This window comes from Puntigrus tetrazona, chromosome 4, assembly GCF_018831695.1.
Source record: "Puntigrus tetrazona isolate hp1 chromosome 4, ASM1883169v1, whole genome shotgun sequence".
NCBI lineage: Eukaryota > Metazoa > Chordata > Actinopteri > Cypriniformes > Cyprinidae > Puntigrus > Puntigrus tetrazona.
This window is the reverse complement of record NC_056702.1, coordinates 12,169,727-12,187,812: the sequence shown is the minus strand read 5'-3', so window position 1 is coordinate 12,187,812 and position 18,086 is coordinate 12,169,727. Positions and strand designations below refer to the sequence as shown.

Genomic DNA, 18,086 nt, shown 5'->3' with positions numbered 1-18,086 from the left:
GCTCAGTGCAGCTCTGTTAAACCAGTGAGCAAGCGTTACTTTCTGAAGACAAATGACGCACAAACTGAGGCTGAATTAAAAAGACTGTAATAGGACTGAAGACAGCTCTCTGCAATCAAACACAAAAAGTGGGTGAAACTAAACTTCAAACACTTTGAGCACCACACACACACACACACACACACACACAAAAAAATCGTACTTACAACAGCAGAAGTCTGGAGTGACGGCAAAACCACGAGCCTGACAGCGTGAGACTCTTTGTGTTTAGCGCTGAGGTCAATATCATTAACACACACTCACTCAGTAGTGCTTTTTAGTGTGCAGTCAATATAATTTTATCTTCTCCTACAAGTTTTGTGGTAGTACTATGAACACTGCTACGAAAAACAGGTAGTGTAACACCATAGTACTTCTGTACATCATATTTATCAGGTACTGAATGATTACTATATTAACAGGAAAAAAGTGTCACGCTCTCATTAAAAGTATGTCCTTGTGGCACCATTTCAGGAACACCAATTATGTAAATAAATATGTTTCAACATGTTTTTCAACATACTTTTTCAAAGGACATGTATTACTATATATATTACTCTTACACAATATAAACTTTTTTATGCATTAGAGCTGTGTGTGTTGTAAGATGAAGATCATTCGCAAAGGAAAACCATATTTGGGGTCACTGGAATCAAAATACCATCCATTTTTTCGAAAAATACAATGGTACTTTTTAATGATCGGACTAACAAGTCAACAATATATGTTGTATTTTGGATGTTGATATTACAGTTCAGACGTATATCAAATTGTTTAATCAGAAAGAACTGAACTGGTTAAGCAGCTTTAGCAATATATAGGGCCAGTTTTACTAAACTGAGAAAATTATCGCGCTTGACAAATAATATATCCCAATGATTTGTTTTTTTGGCATTTAAAATAAATGAATCCATGTGGAAAAAAAATCCTTTTCCTCTTACCACGCGCTCTTTGTTCACTGTGCCTCCTACTAGCAACAATAATTGCACCCGTTTCAAGCACAAAACAGTTTAAGACATGCTTTTTTGGGGTGTTAAATAATAGCTCACAGGCCAGTATTTTGACGAGCGCAAACGTTAGTAAAACAGATTGCGTGATTCATTGAAATGCTCTCCTACAATAAAAGGAAATGCCTAATAATGCATATTCAGTAAGGTCAGGCACAAATATAAATGTGTTCATGACTAGTAAATACTGACCGTACAATGTAGCACCAAAAGACGGTTTGCATTGGCGCAAGCTTTTAGTTAAACCGATGGTTGGTTAACATTATGGATAGCAATAGACCAAAATTAACCAACTGGTCTATGCCCTGTTCAGAAGGTGAAGAATTTGATCTTGATCCTGGCCTTCAAGGTAAGTACAAAGATCTGAGACCAGAGCCAGACAATAGAATCGATTAGCAGTTTCAGCACACCTGCAGTACAGCCAGAATATATCAGCCCCAGCCGTAGCTGAGGATTATTATGGGGAAAGAACGTAGCTCACACTGGGGAAAAGGTTACACGGGACGCTGAAACCCATGATACCATGCTCAAGCTGCCAGGAAACACTGGGCAGCCAGTGCTCTCCTGCTGTATATTTTTCCAGTATAATCCTGATGTCTGCATCCCTCAACCATCAGCAAATTTCCCTTTTAATCTCCCTGAAAGGAAACAGCAGAATTCCTCTCGTTGTTCTGAATCTCCATCTCTGCCCCTGCTTCAGGTTCGAGTCTCAGCAGAGGTTAGCAGAAATGATGGCAAGAATCGATGGAGACTAGAGGCTGTAGGTTTCCAGGAAAGAGCTGATAGATGAGGAAGAGGCTGGTTCAGTGACGCACGCCTTCTGCTGGCAAACAAAGCAAGACACCGACCCAGCAGAAAGAAGTGAAACAAGGCTCCGGCTTTCATCATTTCTCAAAAGCTGGATCGAAAATACACATAGCCGGTGGATTAAATACACTAAAAGGTCATTGTGTTTCCCTTCAATGCAACGCACTCGGCCATACCAGAAGCTCTAAGCAAAGAAGAACTCAACGCAAGAAATGACAAGTGTGACAAATGAAAACATATTGCAACACTGTGGAAATGTCGCTCTTTATACTGTACTATACTCACAAAATCAAAATTAGAACCCATTAGATTCCAATAAGTGTACAGTTTTGTGTGTGTGTGTGTGTGTGTATGAAGGATACAAACAATCTGTCATGATAAAAAAAAATGTCATGTAGGAGAATAATTTGATATAAGTGTTGATAAATAATGTATAACATAAATACCCTTAAATAAATAATAATTATTATTATTCTTATTAGTATATCCAAGTCAAATAATATAAAGTCAACATTCCTCAGGCTTCAGAACGATGTCTGTCATGCCTAAAAATGTAAACAGGTTTCTCACAGACTCAGGCACCGATTTAATGACATTCTGTCACACTTGTGTTTCTCACTTTTCTAGATGATGAAGGCTTCCAACTCTAACCGTATTGAAATGCAAAGCAAAGCTCATGTATTATTGATAGAAGAAGCCGCAGACACCTGTATGTTTTATTAGCATCTTCTAAAAATGAATGCGACAGCTCATGTGATTCATGACACCTGAGAAGCAGCGGCTGTCAAAGCGTCTGTAGTTTGATCATGTGACCTTAGTGTATCTAATAGCTTACACACACCTGCCTTTGACACACACACACACACACACATTCGCATTAATTCATTGTAGAATGAGTTCTCCTAATGAAAGCAATATAAAGGTCTCAGTCAGCGCTGGGAAGTTATTCAATAAAATGCGAGGAAAAGGAAGGTAATAATAGTTGGATTTATCTTTTTCTAGAAAAATTGAGAAACCTGATTCCTGATGCTTGTGATGAGGATTTTTGGTTTCGGTCTCCAATAAGGATGCGATCTATAGCTCAAAATGAACTCATCAATCATACTGGCACATATTACAATAACTTGGATGCTGCTGGAATTAATGAATCTGAACCTCCTTCTTTTGAAAGTCAGTTCAGATTAGCACACTACCATACACTCATACTACTGGAGCAGTGTGCACTACATGTATTGTATGGATTTTCTGTATCTGTGGGATATATTTGGTTGATCAAACGTTTACATATTGAATAATCTATTTTAAATAGGAGCTAGTATTCAGTCTGTACTGCACAGTATGTAGTAACAGTATGCTATTATTCATTTTGAACACAGACCTCCTTAAAAAAGAAACTCCAGTGTCAAAGGTCAGGTTCTAGAGGCACTTGAGAAAACACTCTGTAACTCGTTCCTCAGTGAAATAAGAGATGGAGAGAGTCTGTTAGCATTCATCAGACACACAGCAGTTTTTGTGATTCTTTTATAATGTTCCTCATTTTTCATCTCTCTGCGAGATACCCTTCAGTTTTATGGCTGTCACTTTTCACACTGATGGTGAGAGTCGCTTTCAAAAGCGCCCCTCATTACGACCTTGATGATTAGCTTTAATGAATTCTAGAAGAGATTACCATTATCCTTGGGATTTTTTTGTATTAAGGGCCCGACCCAGAACATTCACACACAGAGAGGTACGGACAGAGACAGTCATCGAGACTCAAAATGAGGTATTTTAAAGCGCGGCTTATGCTTCATTTTTTTTAAAAGTAGTGAGGGATGATGGGTAGATTTTGTGAGCCAGGTTTGGGGAGTAAGGACACTGAAAGAATTATGAGACAAAGGAAACTATAGAGAAATGACATTGTCACAGATGTTGATAATAAATAAAAATGATGACATGTAGAATAAAGCACAGTGAAGGGTGACCTTGCAAAGGACATGAACTGCAAAAACGAGCGAAGAAATGAATTCATTCAAAACAGGAAAATAAAAGACGGTCCCATTCACCTCGAAACCAATCCCTCATCTCAGAAAATATTGTAGATGTTGCATATAAACGTGTTTCTGCTGTCAGTCTTTAATATCTCAATCTCTCAGATTAATACTGCGTAGTTTGATCTCCAGCTCGGCGCTCTGTCACTGATCTCTCAAGACTGAGAAAAATTACCCAGAATGCTCTGTTCTCATAAACAGAGGTGGCCATGTGATAAATGTCATCATTCCCCATAATGCAGTGGGGTTGAAATAAATCTGAAGGTCACAAATGTGTGATCTGATCTCTAGGTACATGAGCTTCTGCATGATTCAGCCAGAAGGACTTGTTCCTGGATCAACATGCAAAGAAGTTCAAAAGAGAAACAACCAATGAATGGCGCTGGGATTTGATTGAACTGATTAGTTGATGATAGGCTGGATCTCTTCCAGTGTCTTCCCGGACACACACACACACACGCGTACACACACACACTATCTGATTCTTTCAGCACTTTTTAACAGCAAAGGCAGATTAACCCATCCATTTGTCCACGCATCTGATTTCCATTTACTTTTGTCCGTATCTGTCACTCACATGCTGCTGTCAAGACTTAGAAGAGTCCAAAGCTTCACTCGGCCTCTTTTGAAAGGTCATTGATCTCTCTCTGAGAAAGCACTTACTGTAGATCAATATCTAAGTAAGATCCACGTCTCTCAAAGGATGTGCTAAATGCTACTTCAAACGCTCACAGACACTTTTCTTGACGAACAGATGATGTGCTGCATTACAGTCCTCATAGAAGCAGATTATATTGACAGCAGACACAAAACAACCAGCTGGCAAGTCAAAATTGAAATAACAATAAATAGATTTGACAGTGAAACATGTTGTTGTTTTTAGAAAATTATATTTATTACCAACAATATAAATGGTATTTTATTTTCACACAAAATATATACTTTTTTAACACTGGATGGCTCATGTAACATATTACCATTTAAAACATTATCATTGCACGTGTTTTTAAAATATAAGCTATATATTTTAGAAATCTATACAGGCTAGTCTACGCAGAGCTAGTATTTTAGATGAATTTCTTCAGTTGGCTATAGTTGACTGCTCGCTCAAACTGAAAGAGTCCGCGTTTTATCATCCCGCTCTGAGCAGCATCTTATTTGATAAACAAATTGACTCAGTGTTTGAGCACTAGAAGCGGTGAAAAGGCTCTTGTTTTCCAACTTAGAGAATTAGCGTCGAGTGTTTTTGCGGCGAACACATTTGTGGAGGTGGAAATGTCTAAAAGAAAGCGTGTCGCGAACGCTAAACCGATAACCCGATGCATTTATTTATCATTCCGAGTAGGGAGCTGAAGGCGTCCTCACAACTCCAAAAGCATCAGATTGTTTGATTGTTTGCGTCTGAAGACACTTGTTGATGTAATAAGCTAAATGGATGAAGGGTGTTGTGGAGGCTCTGATTCTTCATGGACTTTCATTCGTCTTATTATTATTCTGCATGTGACTCTTTTCTGCGTCAAAGGCATGAAACCGATTACTGATCATCATACGACAGTATTAACTGCTACCCGACAACAAAGTCCATTTTCTCCTCCGGTTTACATCATCCCTTCTCTTTCCTGTCATTTCCTTTTTTTCACCCTTTCTGAGAGCGAATGAGAGGAAGAGAGAACGAGTGAAGTGTTTGGTGTCTCTTTGTCTCTCTCATTTTCCAGTCACAGTAGATGGCTTCTCTCTGATTAAGTTGCTCTAATTGGACTCTGTTTTAGATTCGGCAGGTGAACAATGGCTCGCTTGATGAATGAGTCGTGTTTGCGCTTTGGGCGTCGCTACTCCATCTGAGAGAAATCGTTATGCCATTAGCGGCCAGAATCACACGCCAAGAGCCACAGATAATAAAAGCGGAGTCTTAAAGTCAAAGAAGCAACAAAGCAAATGACTTAAAATCTCCCACGTCGAAATAAACCTCAAGAAGTGTGAGAGAAATGCTGTAACGAGCTTTTAAAAAGAGAGCGTCTGTAGAGACCCTTGGAGGACTTGATAGGCGATCCGTCCTTAACCCGTGCGCTCTGATTTCATTTCTCTTTGCATGAGCGGAGTGACAGAATGTCCCTGTTTTGAGACCAGAGGGGCTGCAACTGCTCCAACACTCAACACACAGATGGTGCCTTTATGTAACGCAAGCATTCATTACATCCACATCGTTTCTCATATGAAGCTGCACATCACGCTGAAATAATTTCACCCTTAAGTCTAGAGGTGACATGCGACATCACGTGAATGTGTCAATAAGGTCACCAACTCGGTCTGAAAACAAACAGTTTCTTTGCACAGGCGGCATCCTTGACGTGACATTTGAACAGCCAGACGCGAGCATCTTTTTAGCGGGTGACGAAAGGAAGGTTGTGAAATCTCCAGCCTCATTAAAGTGTTCGGCGTGTTTGAAAAGATTCAGTGAAAGCACCCAAAAAGACGTCAATCAATAGAGCAGCAGTCATGAAAAGACTCATTAGCAGAGAGGTCAGGGGTTTAAAAGATGCCGCTCCTGACCTGATGCTGTAGGTCACATGATTTAAAACAGTCTGTAAACAACTTATTGATTATTACGGATATGTCTAGCTGTATGATGAAGCAGAAGACCAGAGACTATTAAGCCATTTTTATATTTTCAGAATATTTTTCAATTTTATATTTCATTATGGCCACACCTTATTTTAGGGTTTGGCTCTTGCTATTAACAAACCATTAACTACAACTTTTGGCTCAATAAATTGCTGATATATATATATATATATATATATATATATATATATATATATATATATATATATATATATATATATATATATATATATATATATATATATATGAAAGCTAAATTTATAATAATTAGCTTCACATTTATATATGTACATATAGTATGTAGCACGATCTAAATAGTTGAACTTCTTTAAAATATAAATAATTTAATTTGACATTTTTTCAAATTGCACTTTTATAAAAAATATGTACATATATATATATATACACATATATATATATATATATATATATATATATATATATATATATATATATATATATATATGTGTGTGTGTGTGTGTGTGTATATGTGTGTATATGTATATGTATAAAATATTGATATATATATATATGGACAGTAGATGCTGTTTTTTTTTTTATACTTTTATGATTTAAAGCACATTTAATGCACAGGCACACTTCTTTTCACATGCTAACATTACCAAGAGTGCTACATTTTCCTTACTACTACAAATATTTAGGATTTAATTACAAATTTAGTTAGTTATAGATTTAAAGTCCTTAAAACCCTGCTGGAAATCCAGCTTAAGCTTAGCCATTGTGTTTTGGTACAGTACACGCTTGCTGGTCGAAGATGGTCATTAGCTTCTGCAAACCACTGTAGCATACCAACTGCCATGTTCTATAACACAGTTGACAGCTTAAACCGGATTTACCAGGAGGTTAAAATGGAAATGAAAGAAATTCAGAAAGAAGATGGCTTAAATATTGTGTGCGGGGGGTCTTAACCCAATTAGCAAACATAGCAAACGCTTCCCAGAGAGCATTTAAGAGAGTAAGGAAATATCATATGCACTGCACACTCAAATACACACTTACACATAAACGTACAAACACATACACATGCAGAGAGGAAGTGAGCAGGCGGGGGAGGAGAGTGAAAGACAGGCAGACAGAAGCCCAAAGAGATTAATGACTATATTCAAATGAATACAGAGAACTGACAGGAACCCAATGGAGCGAAACACTGGCACAGAGAGTCTGATGCGAGGCAGTCCAGCGCACTTACAACAACATACAGTAACACACACATCAATACGCACGCTTTAACACCACACGCGTGATGTGTGTGTGCTCTCCGGTTCACAAACACAACCACAAAGGACCTAAAATGCTTTCAGGATCAATAAGCGCAAGAACCGAGTTGCCACTGACACTCCTTCACCTCTTTAAATGAGCAAAAAAAGGAAGTGCCACCGATCCGATCGCGAGCACAAACGGAACAATGAAAAATCACCGCTTTCCATGAGAAGGACATTTATCGCCTGTTTCAAAAGCATCACTGAAGCCAGACAAAGCCGAAGACATTTCACGCCGCCTTACCTAATTTAGGGAGGGAATATTTGACTTTGAAGTAATCCTGGTAAAACTGAAGGAGTCTCTTGGTGATGTGCAGAGCGTAGTCCCCCGATCCGCTCTGGATGGCGTCAGGCCTGGCGCACAGCCGAATCTACAACAACGCAACAAAAGAGGAGAGAGACAAAAGTTAAAGTGTCTCAGTGAATGGCTCTCATAAGACTTTGGGCGTATTCCTAACCTGAATTCCATCAGGGATAACGGTTATAGACTTGAAAGAGTAAGTTCCCAGGATAATCCATGGTGAACGTATCTGCCAAATGCCTTCAGCTGGCTTGTGAATTTAGCATTTGTCTTTCAAGTGTGCTTTTCTCCACCCCTCTGAGCAAGGCATTTAAAAAAAGTATAACTGTCAGTTACTCTACAAATTTCTAGTTAAATACTACAGTACCTATAATACCTTGAAGAGAGATTGTACAATTGCTAAGTCACTTTTACATGGAAAATTGAATACAGTGTAGTAGAGATTGTCCTCCACCCTAAATGAACATGACAGTCATTTTGAAAATATGGTCATTTTCCTTCTCCCCTAGAGTTAAACAGCTGAGTTTACCATTTTTTAACCATTCAGCTGGTCTCCAAGTCTGGCAGAACACTTTTAGCTGTAGCTTAGCATAGATCATTGAATCTGATTAGACCGTTAGCATCTCTCTCAAAAATGGCCAAGGGGTTTTGATATTTTTCCTATTTAAAACTTGACTTTTCTGTAGTTGCATCAGGCACCAACGGAAAGTTCAGATTTTCTAGGCTGATAAAACTACGAACTAAACTCTCATTCCAGCATAACAATCAAAGAACTTTGCTCCCGTTCTTTGGTAATTGGTTTGAGCTAGTCTAATGAGATTCAATGACCTAAGCTACTCCTAAAAGTGCTCTGCCAGACCCAGAGATCGGCTGAATGGATTCGAAAATGGTAAAACCGTAGAATACCGTAACTGTTTGACTCTAGGGGAGTTCGAAAATGAGCATGTTTTCCAAAAAGCGGATTGTTTCTTCAAAGCATTGAGAATGACGCAGAAATAGTAAGACTAAAATAAAACTAATAAAACTTATATATATTGAACCGCAGTGCTTCATGGGACGAGTACGCTAGTAAAAGATTCAGCCTACCTTCCATTTTCAAAATCAAATCGAAGTTTGTCATTTTTTGAATCACCTCAAAGTGGGCTGGTTTGATACACAGCCTAATCTTTTATTGAACAACTCATTTAAAATCCTTATCGACTGGGAAAAAATATATATACTTCAGAACCAAGGCCATGGAAAAGTAGGCAGCCCGTTCTGCTGGAGTTATGGCGCCTTTAAATGAACAGCCTGCACTTTCATAAACCATAATGTTATTGGGCTGTAGCTGCTGAAAACTTCTTCATACATTTATGTTTAAAATTTGATTATTTCCATCAATTGTAAGCCAGCTGTTAAATAAAACAGCATTTTAGACATTTGTCTTCGGAAACGAATTAGATTTCCATGAAAAAGCCAAGACGGAAGCGCTTATGTTTTTTCTGAACCATCGCATGCGTCACGCAGAGAGAAAGTGAGTGAGGTGTGACTCTGTGGGAAATGTATTCCCACACTAAAAATGATGGTGGACTCTTTTAGCCGAAGGCTGATGCACGGCACGGCTTTCTGAACGGGCATCCATCTAGTCAGAATGAATGTCCTCCTACACTAACAGAGTTACAGTGCAAAACAAGCAGGAGGAAAGGCTTTGTTTCAGAGCCTGGCAGCAATGCACATTGAATTATGTGTTGTTTACCTCACATGTTGCTGGTGTATCGATCAGCTCTATGTCTGGTCTGATATAAAGATGAATGGGGCGCACTTGGGCCATGGAAACGATTGGAAACTCAATCAAATCTATGCGATTTTAAAACAACCTGTAATTAGACAAAGAGCTCAGGTTGACGATCAAGAGACGCTTCATTAATCAGCCGGTGTGGTGATTGTTCGGTGCTGACTGCTTCATTTGTTTGTTTGTTTGGTTTTGTTGAAGGCAGCGTGACAGAGACTTAAATGGGGTTAATTGAACTTTAATAGAGAGTCTCTCCATGCACGGCTGCTCGACATTGATTCACTAACAAGCTCTTTCTGATGAAAAATGAAGCTTTAGTCAACACATTCAGCACTTGACCTGATATTAACAACCCGTTGAGTTATTATTCTGAATCCGTATGACTGTATGTCAGATACTTCAGGCGCTTTACAATTAATTTCTCCAAACGATTTTCCAGCTTTATTTGATTCCTAGCTTGTGCTGCGTGGTCCATTTGGTCTAGGTTTAACAGCTCAACCAGAAAAAATCTGCATAAATCTGGATATTTTAATTCTGAAACATACATAGTCGTTTCAAGGCATTCGTATTCTACAGCTAAAACCATGATTTTGTCTAGTAAAATGAACTAAACAGGCTGAGTAATTCCATGAATATGTAATAAGCATGTTTAGTATAGTAGAGTTGAATTTTGATTAGATGCTGCGAGAACATTTTGTGATATGATAAATAAAAACTGACTCACACTAAACCAGCGGATTTATGAATGAAATATGCTGCTTTAAATGAATTAATTCACCTCTTTCTCTCATTTTAGCAGTTTGAATAATTCAAATTGCACCCGATGTCAGAAATCATGAGTTTGAAGGGCCCAGGTCAAATCGTATAGTAACGTAACGCACTGGAGAGAGTCCAGTGGTCAATACAGGCGAAGCAAAGGTCACGTTCACCAAAACAGATGTGTGTTATGATGAGGAGTCAGCATTATTCACACACAGCAGCAGGTTGACTAAACCCTGTAGGCTGGTAAAGAGAAACGATCTGTGATGAAACAAACGATCCAAGCTCAGGCATCAAATAATTTTTGGAGAACGGGCCACAGGCAATGCGACCATTTACTGTCTGGTTCAAGAAATACATTTTTTCTGCGTCTTAGACATCACTCCCAGAGGTTGCGGAGCATAGAGGGTTGTATCTAAAACGGTTTGGACATAACGCGAGGTGCAGAACATAACGGTTAAATTGAATTAATCCAAAATTGCAAGTTACACTAGTCTTAATGGAGCATTCGAGTTACAATCTGATTTAACAGCAGAACAACCGATAAAAATCAACAATTAGCAGTTATGTTCATGTTAATGGAGTTTGTGAGGCAATGTTTAAGACTGTAGCCAAACGAAGCACCTCTGAACCAATGAACCACTTAAATTCCCATCAAACTGAATGAGCTGACCAAAACCCAAACAGACCCAACAAACAAACAGAAATAATTAACAAACACGCCAAACACCCAAGCACAAAAAAATAACTAATAGAACAAAGATCCAAATATAATCATTTAACAAACAGGAGCAATAATCAAACCCAATAAAACAACAACCAAGTGTTAAGAAAGAGAGAAAAGGTATTAAGGAACAAAACAAAACCATTAAACAGATGCAAAAAACCCAAGCAAAGTAAAAAACGAAATTAATTATTTGTCAAACAATACCATTACACAAATAGAAACAAGATTAAACAAACAGAACCAAATAACAAACATTCCATGAACTAAAGAGCCAAAACAAACAAAACCATTAAACAAATAGAGCCAAGATATAAACGAAGCCAACGTTCAAAACAGAACCAAATACCGAACATTTAAAACAGAACAAAGATCTAAACAGAACAATAACCCAAATGCAACTGTTGACAAACAAAATCAATCAAACAACCAATAAACAAACAAACGAATGCACTGAAAAGAAAAGAAAAGAATGTAAGCAAACAGAGACAACAAACAAAACAAGCGAAACTCGGACCTATCCATCAGGTTTTAATTGAACAAATAGATCAAAACACGTTAGGCTATAATATTACTGGATGTTGTTATTTTTCTCCACCTATGCAGCCTCATTTACATTGCAAGAAAAGCAATTTCAGAGGCAGAATTAAAACATTCGGATGAAAGATTATGACAACAAACCTTTTTTTTTTCAGAAAAACATACACTAATGAATCCTGCACAATTATGTGCACGTGTAGTGAATAGTATTATAAATAGTATTTCATTTTGTCATTAATATAGAGATAACAGGCCATAAAAAGTTCCAAAACGGCTCTTCTAATGTTATTAGTTTATCCTTAAACCCATCTCACTAATCATTTTCGCTTGGTTTTTTGGTTTTGGCCTCATGTACTCATTGGTTACTCACTGTAAGCAACTGCTAAACAGTAGCCTAATATTTTTTCATCCTGGCTCATTAAATCCTAAATCCCTACAAATATAAAGGCGCAGCTGTAGGTTAGATGACGACAACAAATAAGCCTGCAAGGATCTCAATCTCAGGCATCATTACTCTACTAAACAAGCGGAGCGTTATGCTGAATGAGAGGAAAAGATGAGTTGAATGCATCAATAACTGCGTAACTGTGGCGATAAATGTATCTAGTTAAAATTCATTGTTGCAATAACCCAAAGTAAAACTGTTCAACTGGCCCCCAATGGAGAACACCACCTGGCTCAGGTAATTTGGGTTTGAGACCCCTCATCTACAGCCTTAAAACCTGTAATATATTACGACCGACCAACTGCTGCAGAGTCTGATGTGATTTCTACACGTGTGTGTGGTAGATCAGTGTTTCCCCATAAACCCAGAGTAATAACTCCACTCTACTCTCCAACGTTCCTCTCCCACGATCTTTCCTCTCGCTCCGCACAGCCGAATCTTTATGATGAATGGTGCGAGGGGGCTGCCCTGCCGCTTTAATGTGATTGATGGGGGACGCTAGCGCGCGGCTAACCGCTACAAGCCGCAGTGTGGGTATAAGTGCCCCAGATAGAAGCACGCTCTACAGTCAGCAGTGATATAAAGGAGAGCGCGGTCATGCTGAAGGAGATCAGATTAATTACTCTAATATGAGGAGGAGGCCGGCCAAGGGCACGCAGCAGGAACCACTGAGAAAGCCGTCAGGAAGTGTCTAATATGACAACAGGGCTTTGACTGAGCGTGATATCAGTAACACGGAGCATAAACCATGTCTCTCTGTTGGCAGACAGATGATGCCGCTTAGACTGCGAGGATCCAGTGCCAAAAAAATAACATTTAAGTGCATGCGATGAAAGCGATACAGCCAATATTATCTTAATGGCAGAACTTCACGTAAAACACGCTCATGTATGATATATAAAAGCTAGAAGGGGCTTGTCACGAACACAATCCTGGACACGAGCAAAAGTGAATGCTTGTTGCAGACATTATTACCATCCTTTTAAAAGCAATTATATGACCTTGTAGACACTGGACTAATGTTAGTGGAGACAAGTCTTTCCATTTACAGCACATCCACCGTGTAACCATTATACCGACTATATAAACTTACAGTAAGCTTCATATAAACATCCACCGTGAGCGAGATAAAAGCTCTGTTCTCGACTACGGCGCTCCACACACCAGACTCAACGCACAACTGTTAACATTTAAATACAGCAATGAGCATAAAAATACACAGCTCAATACTTTTCAGTCTTTAATTAAATATACGTTATTCACTATCAAAGGTGTGGGGTCAGTAAGAATTTGTAATGTTTAGCTTACCGAAACCAAACTTTCCTTAAGTATATATTGCTTAAGTATATATTGATTTCTCGCAGCTTATTTGGCATTTTGGATTGATTTATTACTGTGCTCTGTGCAGTGCATTCTGGGATCGTTTTCACTCTGAAGCATGCATGAGGGGCCGCCTTAGAATTTGGCAAATGAGAAATCTTAAAGGCATCTGTGATCTTAAAGGTTTCAGAGAAGAGTCATCATGGAAATTTGAGTTTTAGGCGCTTTAAATGTGACTCACCACAACTCCACTGTCTGTAACTGCTTCTCTGTAGGTGAAGTTGCACACGGCCCAGGCCAGGTAGTACGTGGACATGCGGGGCGTCCTGGAGAAGTGGCTGGTCACCCATCCGTCCTCGTCAGACGTCGAGGCCTCCACCGGCATGTTAGAGAGCGACTGATACGAGCTCTCGTGTTTCAGACTCACTCTGAACGTGGCTTTGTAGATGGGCTCGTCGAAACACGGGAAAGCCTTTCTAGCGTGAGTCGGGGAGAACTGCGTCACCGCCAGAAACCTGCAGAAATAACACCAGCGACGAGAACGTGAGAGACGGGTAAGACGAAAGACATCTCTGGAACAATATGTGCTATTTTAGCAGCCCTGAAGTCTACAGTGAAAACTCATTTCACCTGAACTTCATTAAATTGGTTGTCACTTGACTTTGCTGAATTCAAATTAGCTCCGACTGCCATCTCTGAACTCATCGCTGTGCGTTTTTATCACACTAATGAGCTTCCCGGTGTGAAGATGGACAAAACCGATCCGGTTTTTTGAACCACAGCAACTAAATCACATCTAATGTCAACATATAATAAATCACAGCAGAATTACTACACAGAAATAATGATATATCTGTCACAGCTGTAAACCTTAAACCCATCTGTGACAGCATTAGTCAACAAATTGACGGCGCGAACCAATTTAGATGACAGGAAATAATACAAAGCTGTCAAATTCATCCTACATGTTGGTGGATTGGTGCGTTTTATCTGAATAATTATTAATCTACGTTTGGACACTTTTACCAGTCAGAGCTGAGTCTGGACTATAAACAACCTTGGAGATATTCTAGCATATGTAAAGTGTAAAGAGAGAAAGGAACAGCGGTGAGCTGAATTACAGAAAGCTGCATTAATGGACATTAAAGCCTGACTTTAGTCCGACCAGGGATTTGGCTTTGACCAGCCACAGCATGACCAGCAGACGGAGGAGGAGACTTTTCTGCCATTACTTTTACTCTCTCATTAGCAGCCGTTCATGCGGTAACAATGTATAATGAGTCTATAATGTCCCATCTGTTTACCTCCTCCACCTTCCTTTATAGATGTTAGTAGCGTTTAAACATCTTTACACTATTTAAAGACAACAGTTGAGACACAGGCAGGAGGTGATGAGAAATCAGACGACTAACACACACACACACACACACACACACACAGGACGAGATTCTTCAGGGATGTCAGAGTGAAAATCCCTGCAGCGATACACACACGGAGGTGTTTGAGTTTGTTGTCTGATGTGACACGACTGTACCTGAAAATGTGTGAAGGATGAAGGAAAAACTGTTCAATCTCCGGATGATCAGATGACGGTTTTGAAGTGAACTAACAACACGGTTCAAGTGGCCACGTCTAACTACATAAACACGGATATTTTCTCGATCCTGTGAGATCCCCGTGGTTCACAAATATACGAGCAGCCAGCGGGCGCTGATTACACTAAACCCAATGATCTTCACAGCCTGTGGAGCTCAGATCTGCTGAACATCAGCGTGCTGAATTTATCTCCAAAGTGCTCTTCTAAGAACCTTACGATGTCAACACCTCGCTTTGTGCTGAATCAGAAATGGGTTTGTTAAAAAAAATGTTACGTCGAGCCGTTGACAAGCTGTTTTGCAGCTGAAAGCCGGAAGAAGTCCGGCGTGTTATTGCCAAAACAGAAAGGCAACTGGAGGATGGACAAAAGGTTTATGAAGTGTGTCTATGAAAGCGATCCCTTCAGGGTAAAACAAGGTTTAAACATGTCTCAAATGCAGGAAAACCTGGGGCAAAGATTCAAAGATGAGCCCTTTTTCCCCTCAGAGGACAGAGAGTCAGAAAACAAGAAATAGATAGTAAGTGCTGTGCTGAAATCACTCTGAATATCAAAGATGCAGATATGATGATGAGATATGAGCTTCTGATAATCAAAGCCTCAACATAAAGAGCTCTGGTGGTTTTCAAAAGTTAATTAACACATTTCATCCAAAGCCAACTATTTAATCAGACGTTTTGTATATTGATGCGTTATAGCAATAACCGTATAAATACTTAAGATAATACTGCAGGTCCTTGTAATGTAAATCTAACTCTGTGTGGCTGTTTATGAACGTCCAGCACCATGCTGGAAAACGTCCCACGGTCACGTGCGGGTCTCAGCGTCTGACAGGATATTAAACGCTGAGCATCGCGTCAGACACAGCCTTAGCGTTAGACTAGGAGTCACAGGCGGTCTTTATCTAAACTCAACCTGAATGCCAGCATTATTAATAAAGATCCAGAGATTGTATCTCATCTGAACACATGCTGTAACCACATTTTATCCACGGCAGTTGATTTTGTAAAACTTATCGCTCACTTGACTTGCTACCCGACACTTTACTGACATCCTGGCATCTGCACGTGACGTGTAACCGACACAACATTAGGAAGCATTTGTGAGAAAGGCACAAAACGAAAGTCAACCTCACAAAAAGTATACGGCAAAAATGCAATCGCTGCTACTATTAAAGTATATTTATTAGATGCACTGCAACCTGCTTTTTCAAAGATGATCCTTCATCCATTAACTGTGTATTTTGAAGCAGCTACTGAAAATATTAAATATTGGTGTAAATACTAGTTAGGATAATAAATGAAGATAATTACAGCATACAATAATATCAGTGACATATGAACCCCAACATTCAGTATTCACTGTGACCCTTAAAGATGTGTGTTTATTGTTATTTTCCCCTCAAAAAAAGTCCCAATAAAAGCATACTTTTTATATATATTTCCACAATCAGTACAGTTCCTGGGAAAACTATGGTAACTTGGTGACAGTAGGATTCTTACTACTTAAAATACTTCTATATATCTAAATTTTACAGTAACATCAGCACCTATAGTATTCAGATTTGCGTAAAATCGTCAGGCAGCATCAACAGTTCCCAAGGTGAAAGCAGATGATTTTAACAACACACGAGAGAGAGTTTGACTCGTTTACCTTCTTTCTCCGTTCAGCACATAGGAGCTGCGGAAGAAGCCCAGGAGCTCGTGCTCGATGTGCGCGTGGAAAGTGATGTTGATCTTGTATGTTCTGAGGGGCTTCATCTCTCTGTGCAGCGCGATCACATACACCTGCTTGGGCTGGTAGTGGAAGCGGCGCTGGATCCTCATGGCGCCCGCTTTCTTGCTGTCCGAGTACACCAGCACCTTGTCCACCTCCAGCCGGTCCGCGTGCAGCACGATCAGCTTCGTGGACTGAACGCACTCAAACTCGACGCGCACCTCCCCGGAGAAGGTGAAGTTCTCCATGGACGCGGTCAGGCGGAGGTCGTAGTGGCGCGGGCGCAGGGTGGCCGGTAAGCGCAGGTGTCTCCAGGGCTGCTGGCCGTCCTCCGAGTCTCTGTGACTGATGTTAGCGTCCCGGGACTGTTTCCACTTGCTGTTGCTGGAGCCGTTCGCGGCCAGAGCCCCGGCTGCTCTCCGCGGCGCATCTCTCGAAGCTGACGCTCAGCGTTATGGCGATGGCCGTGACGACGATGAGGGTGAGGATGGAGATGGCGAAGCCCAGCACGAGCCTCTTGTTCACCGTGATGTGCTGCTCGGTCGTCCGGGGCCGGACCACCACGCTGTCGGCCCACTGATCGGACAGAGCCCGTCCGTTCCTCATGCTCGCGTCCTCGATGCCCATTATACGACGGACCTGATGTGTTTTACATTCATGATCAGCCTCCTTCCGCGCGGTGCAGCTTCAAACTGCGGCGAATGAGCCGGAGGACCGATTTAAAGGCGACGGAGTCGCGCGGAGATCCCGCGGAAACGCGCAAAGCTTCGAAGAGAACGAAAGAAGAACCGACGATCGATGACGTCGAGACCGGACTGGCGCGAATCAGAAGTTCGTTTGGTCAGATGCTGGAGCTTGTCGGGTCCCACCGCGCGTCCATCTCTGCTCGGACATCAGTCTGATGTGGATGAAGGTCCGGCACCTGCCTCCTGATCAATCGCGAGAGTGTTGAGCATCTCTCTTCGCTCTGTTCATTTCTGCCTCCATCCTCATCCCCGGCTCTCTCTCTTTCTCTAATGCTTCTCTCTCTCAGCCAGTGGGATGTGCTTTCTCTCTCTCTCTCTCCCTCCCTCTCTCTCTCTCTCTCTCTCAAATTCAGTCTGGTAATTCTAAATCTTATGTTCAGTTAAA

The 18,086-nt window shown here is 40.4% G+C and overlaps 1 protein-coding gene across 1 annotated transcript in view; it reads right to left on the bottom strand.

Annotated features, from left to right (window-relative positions):
- Positions 1-17,686, bottom strand: part of LOC122342787 (thyrotropin-releasing hormone-degrading ectoenzyme-like) — a 97,630-nt gene extending 79,944 nt beyond the window's left edge. Inside the window, 4 exon segments of the mRNA XM_043236899.1 lie at positions 8,030-8,156; positions 13,887-14,160; positions 16,893-17,365; positions 17,367-17,686. Coding sequence (XP_043092834.1) covers positions 8,030-8,156; positions 13,887-14,160; positions 16,893-17,365; positions 17,367-17,582 — 1,090 coding nt within the window. The 5' untranslated portion in view covers positions 17,583-17,686.
- Between the last annotated feature and the right edge of the window lie 400 nt (positions 17,687-18,086).